The 15,996-nt window shown below is 39.7% G+C and overlaps 1 protein-coding gene across 1 annotated transcript in view; it reads left to right on the forward strand.

Moving 5' to 3' along the window:
• Window positions 1-976: 976 nt before the first annotated feature.
• The window catches only part of ALX1 (ALX homeobox 1), a gene marked incomplete at both ends in the record, with an annotated part of 31,474 nt that continues 16,454 nt past the window's right edge, over window positions 977-15,996 (forward strand). Inside the window, 2 exons of the mRNA XM_081332027.1 lie at window positions 977-1,199; window positions 6,178-6,482. Coding sequence (XP_081188153.1) covers window positions 977-1,199; window positions 6,178-6,482 — 528 coding nt within the window. The remainder of the gene's footprint in view (window positions 1,200-6,177; window positions 6,483-15,996) is intronic.

A 15,996-nucleotide genomic window follows, 5' to 3' on the forward strand; every position in this document is an offset into this window, starting at 1 on the left:
GGAAGGGACCTTGGAGGTCTTCTAGTCTAGCCCCCTGCTCGAGCAGAAAACCCGACACCATTACAGACAGGAGGCTGTCCAGTCACTTCTTTAAAAAAAACAACAACCCAGTGATGAAACACCCCACAACTTCTGAAGGCGAGCTGTTGTTGCTCACAGTTAGGAAGTTTCTCCTCAATTCCAGGTTGCTTCGCTCCTTGATCAGCTTCCAGCCGTGTTTCTTGTCCTGCCCTTCTGGTGCTTTGGAGAATAGCTTGACCCCCCTCTTCTTCTTTATGGCAGCCCCTCAAATACTGCTATCATCTCTCCCCCCCCCACCCCGCGCCAAGACCTTTGAAATTTCTAACAGCAGCAGCAGCTGTTTTCCACGCCGCCCTGGCAGCGCTCTCGTTTTTGCTGGCTTCCCCAAGGCGCTTCCTCCGAAGGCGGCCCGAGAAGTTTCCAGGGCGATTTCGGGGTCGCGCTCTCTTGCCGGCTCAGCCAGGGCTTTGAAGCTCCTGCGACAAGCTCAGCCGCCGCCGCCGCCCTCGTTGCCTCTGCCGCTCATCGGTCCCTTGGTCTTCCTCCTCACGTTTACCGGAGCCGAAAAGCTAAATCTTCGGGTCGAGACGGCGTCGCTGGGGCAGGGGAGGCGGGGAGGGGGCAGGACTCCTCTGGGCTGGGAAGAAGCCGGGCCGAAATGTGAGTCGGTTGCGGTGGACGCGGGGCTCTTCCCAGCCGCTCCCCCTCCCCTTGGCCGGCGTCCCCTCCGCTGTGGGCCGAGGCTTGGAGGAGGAGGAGGAGGCGGAGGGGGGGAGAGGAGAGGGAAGGGGCCAGCAGGCTGGGTGGAGCCAGCGGAGGCTGCGCGCGGGGAGGGTTGTTGCAAGAAGTCCCCGCTGCGCTTCCAGATATAAAAAGCGTCGTCGGGGCGCCTCCGTCGCGGCAGCCAGGCAGCAGGACGGCAGCGGCTGAGGCGAGCGCAGCTCCGTCGAGGATTATGGAATTCCTGAGTGACAAATTCGGCCTCAAGAGCCCCCCGGCGGCGGCGGGCAAAAGCAGCGATTTCTACCTGGCCTCCGGAGCCCCTTTAGAGCACGTCATGGAAGCGCTGGAGGGCGGCGAAGCCTTCTACGCCAAAGGCGGCGGCAAATGCGTGGGCCAGGCAGCCTACGCTCCTCACGGCCGGTTGGAGAGGACTTCCCCGGCTAGGGACGGTTCCGGTAAGTGAGGCAACGGCGTATGTGTGTGTGTGTGGGGGGGGGGGGGAGGGAGAGAGGACGGGGGCGGGTGGCTGTCACGAAACCTGGCCCGGGGCCCTGTTTGCTGAAGCAACGCCGCGCCAATGGACCTGGCGTCTGGGAACGGGGAACCGGGAACCAGTTGAATGGGGAGGGGGTGTGCAATTCTTCTCCCTCCTCTAAATTCACAAAAAGTCCGGTTCCGGATAGCAAATTTAGCCTCTGATTTACACACTGGGGTTTTGCACAATACACTGAACCGTAAATTATCAGGAGAGTTGAGAGAGCACAACGGGCCAGGCAAAAACGCGGCTGGCTAGTTTCTGGTTGATGCTGTAATTGGCATTTTCGGGGCTCGATCCACCTAGACCTTTCCCGACGTTTTTGGATTCCGGTTCGCTTTAGGAGCCTCGGGGAAGAAGATGGGGAGGCGGATAGATTCGCATTATTTATGGGCGGCGGGATGTAGGGGGGGGGGAGAAAGAGAACCTCAAAAATCCTTGGAAATCGACAGGCGTGACTTCGGGGAAAAGGAAAAAAATATTTAAGACCGGCTGTACGCTTTAAAAATCGAGAAAACGTACCTCGTATTCCTCTCCGTCTGCCGTTTCATTTTAAAGTAGTGGACAATTTCTGATCGATGCTTGTAAAGTTCTGGACACACTGGTTACACAAACGCACACACACACACACACACACACACACCACACAGTCTTCCCTCAGGCAGAAGCATGGTCTGGAAAACACCAGGGAATATTTGAACTTCCCGACTGTCCCCAGACGAATTCCTCCCGATGCACTTTGTTTAGGATTCTCTGGGAAATCCTTGGAAAACGTGTTTTAAATTAAAACGTACACACAGCCCCATATCTTGGTCCATATGCTCGAAATTCTGCCCTTGTATGTTTTCTGGATTCATCTACTCGTCGGTCTTATACGGAGGAAACACCAGTCCGCTTTTATTTTGTAAACATCAACGCCGTATCTTCCTCTTTCTGAGCAAAACGAAAGTGAATCCACAAAGGCTTGGGCAGGCAGAGTCCGGGATGCTAAACTTAAAATTATTGGCCGGGCGAGGGCGGGGCGGGGGTGGTGGTGGTGGTGGTGGTGGTGGGGAGGAATGGCAGAAAGCAGCAGTTGTTTGGGGTCAACTGGCACCCCGAAACTTCATTTTACTTTTGACACGGGTGCAGCAGCAATTTTTCATTTTCATCCGCTACTTCACCTCACTGCTATGCGGCAGTGGTCTGAATCGTACATAAGTTCGATTTTTACGATTGAATATCTGACTGGAGATCCTAGCCCATTATAACAGTACAAAATTTGTTTGTTTATATGGAGAGAGAACAAGACCACTCAATGAACAACTTATTAGGCAGAACAAAACAAAGCCATGACGGAAGGACCAGGTAACTTAATTATGGTTGGGGGAACATTGTTCTGCCATTGAATTTATTTTTGCATATGGTCAACTGGTCAGTCGCTCTGAATCTTATTTTCTAATAGCTTTCTTCCTCCTTTTTAACTAAGGTACAAAAGGCATCGCTCAGACCAATTCTCTCCATTTATACAGGCATTGGTCAACACGATTTCATTGAATTATTTTTTTAATTTTTTTTTAAAAAAATCTTTCCTGCTTCACAGATAGCTTCATTCTTATATTTCTCCTCTATTTTCTTTCTTTAGCAAATAGTTTTTTATATTTTATTTCGTGTGCTCCCTAAGATAAATTAAGAGTAAAATAAACGATCGCGCAGCTAAGTAGCGCTCCTGCTACTTCCTTTCTCTGTCTCCCAAACCAGCAGCTGCCCTTTGAGTTAATTTTATGTTGCCTGGAAAGTGCTGTGTAGCTTTGCCCCTCTGCCTACTTGCTGGAGATTGAAGAAACTCTCACAGTCCATTCAAACCAAATGCTGTCAGGACTTAAAATTATCCAAAGGATCAAGTCCTTAGTTTATTCTCTCTTTCATCCCAACACAGCAAAGTAATGGTGGCAGTAGCGATTAGTAAGTACTACAGTAGTAGCAGCAGCAGCAGCGAGGCAGACTCTTGCAGAAATGAAGTCCTTGGTTTACAATTAGATGCTCATACTTAGCTGAAAAGTAAGAATTCAATGGGCTTCTTCAATGCTCTCCAAAGCAACTGTGCAACCTGGCGCTCCTATTAACACTTTTCCAGTCTGGAAAGTCATTGGAACTTGGTGACTGCCTGGAGTCCTTTTGCCTTTGAAAAGTTTTTGTTCTTACAATTTTGTTTTTCATCCAAAAAGCTGGTCTACCACGCACAGCCACACATTTCACCACTTCTAACTGATAAGGGTATGTTGGAATTAGCTTTTTTTGAAGATTCATAGGGAGCACATCTTCCACTAAATTCAACTGTTTCACAGCAGCTTCAGGGTCATCCAAAAATCCGTAACAAAAACATCAGCAAAACATCTCTTGCTCTTTAGGAGGCAGATTTGCCTCCAAAACCTGGAAGCTTTTTCTGTTGCTCTTCCACTTTCACCTCTTATCTATCCCATTCTTTAAACCGGACAAACCAAGTCAAGAAGAAATGCTTGGTTACCTAGTCCTTTAGTTTAAGGGGATTGGAGTTCTCTTTAGTCATGTAATTAGTGCAAAAACTCATCACTTAACAAAACAAACAATGCAAGGCTGGTCTAAAACATCTAGTAAAAAAATCCCTGCTTTCTGGGATTAGTTAGCCTTTCGGTTTAAATGCTACATTTATTTTCTGATTTGCAATATGTGCAATTATGTGCTACATAATTCACAACAGAAATACGACTTGCTCTCTAATTTTAGACTCAGCCAACTAGTTACAGTTTTGACTTGAAGGCACTGTATTTGTAATTTTTTTAAAAAGAATATAGAATGAAAAATATGATTTTTTCATAGCTGAACAGATACAAATATCAAATTTCTAATGGATAACTGGTTTATTCTGTGCAAAGTTATTCATAAAGACTTTGAATCTGTGGAAGGCTTCTTAGAAATTTTGCAATTAAAACAGCAATGGAAGGTATTTAATACATTATGTTGGAAGATCTTTACATACCAAACACTATATGTCAAATAAAGCAACTATATTAAATGATCGTTGTGTTTTGGTAAGTTTAATTTTGAATCATAGTATAACTTCCCTTATTATTAGAATTAAAGATTTATCCTACCATTTGTAACATTCTCAGTGTTCAGTGTGCCTAAGAAAATACAGCTCAAATTATTTCAGAAAGAATTATTTCTCAGCACACACTCACACTTCCCCATATAGCTATGGAGAAATGCAATATCTAATGAATCTACCAATTTCATAAAAGTATTAATTAGTTTGCTATTTGCTAATGCCTATTATTTGGCTAGTATTCATGTATATTTATGGTTTGCATTCATAGAAGATGGCACCAAACTTTTACCAGGAAAGGAACCAGAAAGTATATTGTTGGCAGAATTTAAATCATTGTTGCTCACCTTGCTTAAATTAATTTTTAATTTTTATATATAATTTTATTTTATGTATGTAGGTGCATGATTCTCTCCCACTCTCTCTCTGTGTGTATGTGATAATACTAATTTATAAGTAAAAACATAAATATATTTGCTCACTAGGACTTTCCATTGAATTTGCTTGGAATCTCATCTAGAGGTAAGGCCACTAGTATAAATTGTAAACCATGCTTGGCTAAAATCGTACTCAGTGAGCAGACCAGTGTAGTGAAATTACTGGCAGTGACAGAGAACGCTAAAAACAAATTCAAAATAGCAAGCTAAGTTCTTTTCATTGTAATGCTTACTGTTATGGATAGATGGAATGACTTTTTCCTCCTAAACTTGTAAATCTACCCCAACATGTAACATCAATTATCTTGGAAGTATGACATTTTTTAAGGAGGGGGGAAATCATGGGAATTTGTTCAGAAGCTAAGTGGGGGTGTTGGAATACTTTAAGCTTTATCTTGGACAGTGAGTGCTTCTGAGAAGGTAAATAGTTCTTGTAGGACCAGTGCAAAATATAGGAAATAACCATTTTGACTTGAGTTATGATTTTGAAGAGCCCCCGCTTCCCAGTTTACAGTAATAAAGAAACTAATTGGGAACAAAGCCACTCCAGTAAGATCCAAGATCATTATTTTTTTGTGAAATATTTTCATTTCTTACTAAGCGTGACTCAGCATGCTCTATTCCTTAAGAAATCCTTGTAATAATTTTCATTATTAAATAATTTGTACAATAAAATAACTGGACATAATCCATTCAAAGGAAAGCATTTTAAAACTCTAATTTTCCCCCCAAATGGAATATGTTCAGATTGTTCCACTGCATATTCTTTGTTCAGCAATAAGTTTCATTATCCCCGACTGATCTTACTCCTAAGTAAATTTGGCTCTGATTATATTTGATAATATTGCTTGTCTACCTGAAGATAAAATTCATTTGACTACATTATAAATGAAAAATAGACAAGCATAGGCTTCGCAGTATAGTGACCCTTTAAAGATATTATATGGAGAATAAGCCCTATTGAAGAGGGTAACACTTCTTCTAAATGAATAGACTTAATACAAAATTAACTCTCATGAATACAACAAGATTTATTGCTAAGAAGATATGTTCTGTGCCATGCCATATGTTTGTATATTGATCTAATTTTCCATTCTGTATGAATCTACCTACCTAGAAAAACAAATAGCGCTGGCGGAAAAGTGCATTTTACTTTGAAGAAAATCAGACTTAAATCTTGATGAAACTACATTCAAAATCCACAATAATATCCTTATTCATTCAGTGATTTCTAGATACTCACATAACAGGAAGTCTGACCCACGAGTAGACCATGTTCCTATAAACATTTCACACGCTGTTCTTGCAAGCAATCTATGATTTTTCACATATTTTTTAAAAAAATGATTCTAAACTTAACACGAATGTAGCCCAACTTCATTTATTTTCTTCTGCAGTGAATTTTGGGATTACGAAAGTTGAGAGTCAACCATTGCACTCTGAGATGGGCAGACCGCTGGACTCTTGCAGCAACCTCCGCATGTCTCCTGTGAAAGGGATTCCGGAGAAAAGAGAATTGGATGAACTCGGTGATAAGTGTGACAGCAATGTTTCCAGCAGCAAGAAGAGAAGACACAGGACCACTTTTACCAGTTTACAGCTGGAAGAACTGGAGAAAGTGTTCCAGAAGACACATTACCCCGATGTTTATGTCAGAGAGCAGTTGGCTCTGAGAACGGAACTTACTGAAGCTCGAGTTCAGGTAAGTGCCTTAGTTCCATCCAAAACAGAACAACACAATCTACTCAGTGTTTCTTAAACTTGGCTTCTTTAAAACATGTGGCTTCATGCTCCCTGGGGAATTCTGGGAGTTGAAGTCCACAGATCTTAAAGTTGCCAAGTTTGAGAAACACTGAATTAGAGGCTAAAAGAAACACCTGAAGCAGCTGCGTCTTGCAAAAACCAAACCAAAAGATATAAATTATCAGCCAGACAAAATAAAATGGGTTACTTAGAGCCTTTACTATTCGCTAGCAATAGTAACATGGAACAACTTCCCTAGCTGCCCTCCTCCCCCCAATTCTTCACTTCATGATCTCAAGAGTTTGTCCAATAGTCTTGTAAGGTAAGAGAAGATGGTTTTATATTCGCTTCAGCCAGAAATGGCAAAGGCATAGTATCTTCCTTTAGGACATCTGATATGATGCTGGATTATGGACTGAGGACTGTTGGAGTTCAACCAGAGCTGTGATAGCATAAAGCCCTGCTGCTAACAGCAATCATGAAAAGATGAGGAAAAATATGTTACGATATCACAAGTCAATCCTTGCTTGTCTGTGCTTGCATCCCAGTGTTGTAAGTCATGAGGCTTGCATCATGATGCCACAACACACATCTTGTCATATGCTCTGCTTTCTTTCCCTGGATCCCCTGTCTGTGGCAGCAAATAGTTCTGTTGGACAGCTTTAACTATGCTTCATTAAGATGCTTTGTACCTCCTTTGCATGATCTGCATTTTAGACCTAAATTTTGTTAATGAGGGACATAGAACAGAAGAAGCTATGTTTTCAATAAAAATAATTACCGGTACGTAGTCCAATTCCTATGTAATTCATTCACATTAGGGACTCTGGAAATATAAAGCTGATGTAAATATGGTAAAATTACTTTAATGTTATGATTAAGGAATGCCAAATTGTGCAGGTAGATAAAGGAATGTATCCGCATTCTGAAGTTGGAAATAACCATCCTTTGTTCAGGAAAGTGATAACTTGCTTAAGCAATAATAAACATAAAATAATAATAAAATGACTCTCTGTAGTGAATTGAAATACCTGTTGATTCTGAAATGTATTTAAAGAGAAGAATAAAGAAAGAACATGTTATATTGAACAGTGTCAAGCATTTTAGCCACTGGCATACTCCTAGCAGTTGAGATCTTTTGAATACCACTATTATCATTCAACTCGCTTTTCCTCAGCTGAGAAATCTTGGGCTTTGGCCTTGAAGTTCACACATGACTCTTCCACCATCTGCAAATCTATATAATTCCAGGAACATTATCTGGCTTTCTACTGATGTGTGATGCCAACATTTTATTGCATGCTCTATGAGTCAACAGCATCATCAGTGAATGATTTTGAAAAGTAGAATTCTGGATCTAGGATTTGTTGCATTAGACTGGACAGCCATTTGTCTGAAATGGTATAGGGTTTCCTGCCTTAGCAGGTCCCTTCCAACTTATTATTATTATAAATTAAAACTGTCAAGATTAATGTAGTAAATGGTCAAATAACAGTCTTCTGCTAATCAGTATTCTTGTGCTTCTTCAGATGCAAGTGTAAGCTATCAGTTAAGGCTGTTTCAGATTATTGTATATCCATATCCTCTTCATTATTACAAGCATGATTTTTATGATGCATTAAGCATATACTTAAACATATATATGATGAACAACAAATGTCTGGCATGCTTGTATTTGTAAGTTCATGTATTTCACCTAGAACTACTAATGCAACTAGATTGGGAACTCATATCCCTGCAAAACTGGCAGTACCAGGTTGAACATTATATAGTTTGCAATATATTATATTGGTAATCTGTAGTTGGTAAAACAGCTGCAATAGTTTAAAATATCACATTTAGTTCCCATTCCTGGCAGCTATTCCCACTGAAATAGCAGAGGCACAGTAATACTTGGGCCACTAGAAGCTTGAAAACTTCTTACATGTTCTGATGGCATAGAAGAAATTAGGGTGTATTTTGGAGTTATTTCATTATATTGATTCTGTCTCAAACAGAACTTTATTGTTCTTCAGTCGATGTCTTCCATATGTTTCAGACTACAGTGATTATTGCCATCCACCAGACTAGAGATTATGGGATTTATAGTCTAATACATCTGAAAGGGTTGTTGCATTAGGTGAGGCTGCATTAATTCATATGTTCGGTAAAATCATGTAACACTTAAAGGGTGATAATGGAGACTTGTCGGATGCAGTTATTAATACAGGTAGTCCTCAACTTACTGCAGTTCGTTTAGTGATTGTTCATAATTACCACAGCATTGAAAAAAGTGATTATGACCGTATTTCGCACTTACGACCATTGCAGCATCTTCATGGTCACACGATCAAAATTCAGGCTTGGCAACTGACTCCTGTTTATGATGGTTGCAGTGTCCTGGGGTCAAATGATCCCCTTTTGTGACTTTATGATCAGCAAAGTCAATGGGGAATCCTCATTCACTTAACAACCATGTTCCTAGCTTAATAACTGCAGTGATTCACTTAACAACTGTGACAAGAAAGGTTGTAAAATGGAAAAAAAGCTCACTTAACAACTGTCTCGCTTAGGAACAGAAATTTTGAGCTCAATTGTGGTCGTAAGTCAAGGACTACCTATATTGCAATCCTAAATGTATTTTCTTATGAATTAAATGCCTCTGGGACAAACTCATAAAAAATCCTGCTAAGTGAAGCAATTCCATTAAAGACAACAGGTTTAAAATGGTAAAGTAGTTAGTACACTGAGAAATAGCTGATAATGGATTAATCAACAAATCCAAAAATATACCTTAAACTGTAGAGAACCGCTATAAAGAAATATAATGATACCTTGGATCCAGACTTTATCACCCTTTAAAAAAACTACTGAGCTTAATTCTTTTGGTTTCAATAAGACTAACTGAAAGTTCACTTAAATCTGGAGTATTGGAGTAATTGAATTAAATGAATTAATCTGTTTTAAATATGATTAAGCCTATATCTTCTTCAGTGGTTGGAAAGGGATGGGTATATGTCTTTTACAGAATGCCTCTTACTATTTTACTTATTTATTTTTATCCTGCCTTTATTAATTATATAAATAATTCAAGGGAGTGAATATACATAATACTCCTGCCCCCTCCTATTTTCCCTAGAACAACAACTCTGTGAGGTGGGTTGAGCTGAGAGAGGGTGACTGGCACAAAGTCACTCAGATGGCTTTTATTCCTTAGGCAGGTCTAAAAGTCACAGTCTCCTGGTTGTATAATTAAATACTGTCTTATTTAAGCAAGCTAAAACTATAATTTCTTAATCCTACTAAATCCAGAATATTTAGTAGTTATTTAACACCCAAAGTATCTATTTCTCAAATGGAAAAAGAAATAGTGTCAATAACAAATATTTTTGAAAACTAGGTATCTAAGTCAAAATTTGCTGGCCACAAATTTCAGAATTACAGATTATGGTTTTGCTTTTGCATTTGAAAAAACTGCTGTACTGTTCATGCAATGTCATGTTTTACTATTTGAAGGAAAAGCGAGATTTGGTCTATTTCAGAAGGCAGCTGCTTAGGTTTTGCTAAGGCTTCCTAAGTCATTATGGACAGATAAAAGAGTGGCAGAGCCAGAGAGAGAGTGATGTTATGGCTTGTATATATTATATTCTTTCCTTGGAACAAAATTGCTGGTTTCATTTTTTTCTGAGACTGTTTATTCTATTCTTTGTGTACATAGAGATTTCCGGGCTATTGAAGTAAATGCCCTAGATTTTTGCATCTCTGATCAGTCTATTGAAAAAGGCCAGTGTAAGAGAATGGGGATCATAATTCCACCGAGCGGCAACAATATTCCATCATGATATTAAGCAATTTTCAAAGGCCTTACATCATTAGAGACCGGCATCTTGTTAGGCAGGGATAACAAGCAGCAGATTGTTGCTTCATTTTGTATAGGCACTGGTTACTTTATCTTTGCCAGGAGTCGGTTTTGAGTAAATCGATGTAAACAGAAACATTTTGGGGGAGTGTCAGGGTTAAAAAATGTGGGTTTTTCCCCCCATGAGTTCCTTCCTAAAATTCAAGCAAATTGTTTGATTTAAATTAGCCAAACGATTGGCTGAATATATGCACTGCACATCTCATTTGGTTAGTATTTCATCAAGATCCAATTTAACTTTCATCCTGCTTCCATGCTGAAAGAGTCTGCCTGAACCTAATTTATTGAAGTGATTTTCTTTTTCTGTTGCATGTCTGTGGAGTAACTGGCACCCAGCCTAAGGAGAGGGTCAAGTCCTTTATAGTGACAGGGGCCTAAATATTAAATATTATGAGTTATTTATTCCTACTGTAGACATAATGGGGAGGCAAAAATGTTTCCCAGAGCCCTCATACAGTACAGGTTTATGAACAAAAAAAAATCTTCCTTGCAATTGATTATGCAGTTGGGTAAATTTTATTGACTAGTGCAGGGGTCAGCAACCTTGGCTCTTTTATGACTCGTGGACTTCAACTCCCAGAATTCCCGAGCCAGCTATGCTGGCTCGGGAATTCTGGGAGTTGAAGTCCGCGAGTCATAAAAGAGCCAAGGTTGCCGACCCCTGGACTACTGATTGCTATACATCAGGGGTGTCAAACTGCCGGCCTGTGGGCTGGATGCATCATCTGGAAGCCACGCCCACCCCATTGCCAGCAATGGCAAAACCGTCCCGATACGTTGTGCGACATCACGTGACGTCGCGAGTTTGACTTGTCTGCTAAACATGATCACGATATATTTATTAGCTATGTTTCTCCTTTTGATGGTTTTGGGGGCATTTTTCAAAATTGTTCTATTAAATTTGCAAGAGGGCCTGCGGAAAATTAATTCATATGCTGGTGTTTCAGCACGGCAGTTACCTTGTTTTGCTATTAGGTGAAAATAATTTCAAGTGGTTTAATTGTTTCTTAATTGGCTAATCTTTAACTGCCCTGAAGGAGTGTTCTATTTGCAGCAGATTTATTATGTAATGCTAACTATGAATGTGATGGAGTATTGGTAATGCTAGAATATATTCAGTCATTCAGTTGAAAAGGAACAAATATGAAATAAATTATTTGTGTAGTTTGCCATGCTAACATGCATCTTGTAACAATAACTTTGGAAGGTCACATACAGCTACTAGCTTTCATGAAATTCCAGTCCTGTTATGACTTGGGTCTAGCAGCTCCAATAAAGCAACTATTCCAGCTTATATTTCCTTGAGAGTTGCAGATAAGCCTTTGTACTGGATACTGGAGAACACAAAAGTAGCAAACCTTAAGAACATAACTTCTGTCTGCTTTATATCAGCTAGTTACAATATGCTTGATGTAAGTAGACTGCCTTTGAAAACTTCAGTTGGTTCAAAAAATACTGTGCTTCTTTTATTTAGTGTAGCTGAATTATTGACTGGATCAGCAAGGTTTTAGAATCAGCATGGAAGAAGGTAAAAATTGGGATTGTATAAAACGTAGCAATGTCCAGATTTTTTGCCAATTGGTTTTCTTCAAGATGGGTTTTTTTTATTTAAGTTTTCTATTTTTGTTCCCCAACTTTTCTCTACTTCTGCAGCTGTTGATATTCTTAGTAAACATTGGCCTTTTTTATTTAAAAAAAAACAAAACAAAACAGAATTGTATGAAAATGACCGAGGTGAGGATTGAATTGCAAAACACAACACCATTCTTTGAAAGCCAGTACCTAATTCCAGAAAGCTGACTAATTCAAACCAGAGGCAAGAATTTGTCCATGGTACTAAATAAAAAAAAAAAGAGTAGGGATTATGTCCCAGATGCAAAATTGCAGTTTGTCCCCCACCTCCAAAGAACATCAGAACACCCATGTCACAGTAAGTAAAATGTGGAAAATAGAGAAACACGTATATTCAAAGATGCATAGAAAAGTATCCCATATTAAAACTCATATGCAATCAAAATAAAGCCAATAAAAAGAAGGAAAGCAGCCCACATTGCTTACGTGACCTCCAGGTCAAATTTGTAAACATAGTAAAAAAATGTACATCTCCATGAAAGAAAATAGACATGTCTTGGGCACGGGCAAAGACTTCTCATTTCCTTAAAACTTCCTATAGTTTCTTTGGATGTTCTCTGCCATTGCCATTTTGTACCACAGCCTGCTATTATTGCTTCAGATGAGATTGCATAAATAAAGAAGATGCTAGGGCGGGGGTGTCAAACTGCTGGCCCACTGGCCAGATGCATCATAGCAAAACCACGCCTACCCCATTGCTGGCAATGGCAAAAAAGTTGCAATACATGGCGACACGTCATGTGACGTTGCGAGTTTGACACCCCTGTGCTAGGGTCAGGAATTTTATCCTGCAGCTTGCCAGTTTTCATTTAATATTGTAAGGGAGAGAGAGGGGGGGAGGGAGGGAGGGAAGGAGGGAAAGAGAGAGAGAGAGAGAGAGAGAGAGAGAGAGAGAGAGAGAGAGAGAGAGAGAGAGAGAGAGAGAGAGAGATGGGGCAAAAACCCACAAATGGGATTAAGTGGCTTTCATCTTCACTCCATCTGAGGGCTCTTGCTTTGTTCCCATGCTCTCTTTCTTTGCCTTTTCCTTTCAAAGGATAGATTTTTCTGTTGTGTAAGTCCATTTCTGGCTGCCTTTTGGTACACATAGAGTTTTGTTGTAAAGTTTGCTTTTACAAGTGCCTTTTACTTATGGAACAATATTTTAAATGATATATTCCCAAGCACAATGTTTTGACTGGGCTAATGTTTTAGACCACAAGCAGATGATATAGGGCCTTCTTCACCAGTGTGTTTATGGAGACTTGCTAGTGCCCCTGGGCTCCTTGCCTTGTCTGACTTTATTTTTTTAAAAAAATACTTTAATTGTTTTAAAAATTGAAGCTGGATAGTATAAAATAGTCTCTATCATCATCTTTATTTTCAAGACTGCTTCTGAAACTCTAATCCAATCCACAAATATTCTTAAAGATGGTGGATGAAGACAACCATCAGATCTGTTTGGAAATATGTCCTCCTTTTACCTCTGGATTCAGAAAGAGTGACAGGGAACAACCTCACTAGTTTGCCTCTGTTATTTTATAACAGACCACTTGTCCAAAAACATATCTTCTCTGTCCTTAGTTTAATCAGTGCTTCTCAAACTTGACAATTATAGGTTTTGTGGACTTCTTCACATATCTTAAAATGGTCACATCTGAAAAACATTGGTTTAAATGGTAATTGGTATTTTTGATTTTCATGAATGAAGGCAACTATACATGTCCCGGGATAATGTTGCAGGATCCAATCTGGGTCGGTCATCAGGACCAGAGGTTTAGTCTTCTGAGCTTTCGGACTTGTGCTGGAGCCCATCTTCAGGGAATTCCTTTCTACTGGAATGTGTGCTTTGGACTATTCTATTCACAGTATTTATGTGGTCCCTGGTTAGGTGTGGCTTCTTATTGCTTAATTGGCATGCTCATGGCCAGCTATTAAGTTGTTGGCTGTTGTTTCCTTGTGTTGCCAAATCCTTCTAAATACTAATACTAGAATAGAATGGAATGGAACGGAACAGAACAGAACAGAACAGAACATTGCTGGAGGGGACTTTGGAGGCCTTCTAATCCAGCCCCCCACTCAAGCAGGAGAACCTATACCATCTCAGATAAGTGACTGTCTAGCCTCTTCTTGAAAATCTCCAGTGATGGAGTGCCCACGATTTCTGGAGGCAAGCTGTTCCACTGGTTGATTGTCCTCACTCTCAAGAAGTTTCTCCTTAATTCCAGGTTGGTTCTCTCTTTGTTCAATTTCCAACCATTGTTTCTTGTCCTGCCCTCTGGTGCTTTGGTGAATAACGTGACCTCCCTCTTCTTTATGACAGCCCCTAAATACTGGAATACTGCTATCATGTCTCCCCTATTTCTTCTCTTCTTTAGAATAGCCAAACCCAAGTCCCATAGCCATTATTTGTATGTTTTAGTCTTCAGGCCTTTAATCATCTTAGTTGCTCTTCTCTGAATTTTTTTCCAAACTCTCAACATCTTTTTTGTGTCATGGCGACCAAAATTGGCTGTAGTATTCTAGGTGTGGTCTTACTAGGATTTTACTAGTACACATACATAAATACTATACATAGAAGACCCCAAAGTACACATTCCAGTAAAGAGAAATTCCCCAAGGATGGGGGCTCCAGCATGAGTCTGAAAGCTCAGAAGACTAAACCTCTGGTCCCAATGATTGACCCAGATTGGATCCTGCATTTTTTATTTTGCTTGCCATATTTAGCATATTTTAAATAAAAATGCTTGAAAATGGTAGAGATCCAGTTACAAATGATTGTGCAGAACAAATATTCTCAGATACTGGAAGTCTATCAGTTGTAGGGTCATATTCTTATGGGTATATTTGTAATTCTATTTTGCTGAAGGCTATGAAAATTCCCCACTCCACTTGTCCAGAGAACATATTATGGGAACTTAATCATGAGGTCTTTTACATGACAAAATATCTTTACAATGGCTTGATGTCTGGGATGATGAAAGGTGTAGGCAACAACATATGATGATTTAAAGTTAGGAAACATTGTTAATTTTAGATATTCAGAATACATCATGGAATTATATTGCAGAATTCACCAAAATGCCTTAGTGTAACAGGGAAGTAATTTTTCTAGGCTCATCTGATGCATGCCTGTTGCTCTCATGCAATGGGTTATCAGAGATCAACAAAAAGCCTACTAAAAATATAGGCATACCTTGGAAATATTATGGATTTGGTTCCAGATCACCACAATGAAGTGAATATTGAAAAATAAAGAGAGTCACACAATTGTTTGCTTTCCCATTGAATATGAAAATTATATGTAGTATATACAATATATGCTCCTTTGACACTTGAAGTGGTAAAAGAAGTAAAGAAGAAGAAAAAGTCAAAAGTATGTACTATATTGTAGTCTGTCAAATGTACAATAGCATCATATCTAAAAAAAAAATCAATGTGCAGACTTTAATTAAAACATTGTACTGCTAAAATGCTAATCATCATTTGATTAATAATGCTGAAAATATGTGGGACCCTTGGTTGCTCCCTGAGGCTGGCGGTTTTCTTGCAGATGTTTCATTACCAAACTAACATCATCAGTGCATTACAAAAATGTGACACAGAGACACAAATTGAGCAAATGCTATTAGAAAAATGGTGCCAATAGACTTGTTCAATGCAGTGTTTTCACAAACCTTCAATTTGCCCACATCAAATATTCAAAAATATGATGTTTGTAATGGAAACCCTTCCTGTCTGAACTCCAGCCTGATTATTTGAAAAGGACTTTTGAAATTATCTTGAGGGTAGGAGGACATTAAACTAAAAGCTACATGAAGCCTAAAAGTTATTGGTTATCAAACTGCATTAGTCTATAAAAAGGAGTTTTATGGATTGAGACTTGGACCACAGTTCAGCCATTCTTGTGCTTTTTTATTCTGTCATCGTAAAAGGTCTCCATTAAGAAGTCCTTCCTCTCTGT

Source organism: Vipera berus, assembly GCF_964194415.1.
Source record: "Vipera berus genome assembly, chromosome: 6".
Classification (NCBI taxonomy): domain Eukaryota; kingdom Metazoa; phylum Chordata; class Lepidosauria; order Squamata; family Viperidae; genus Vipera; species Vipera berus.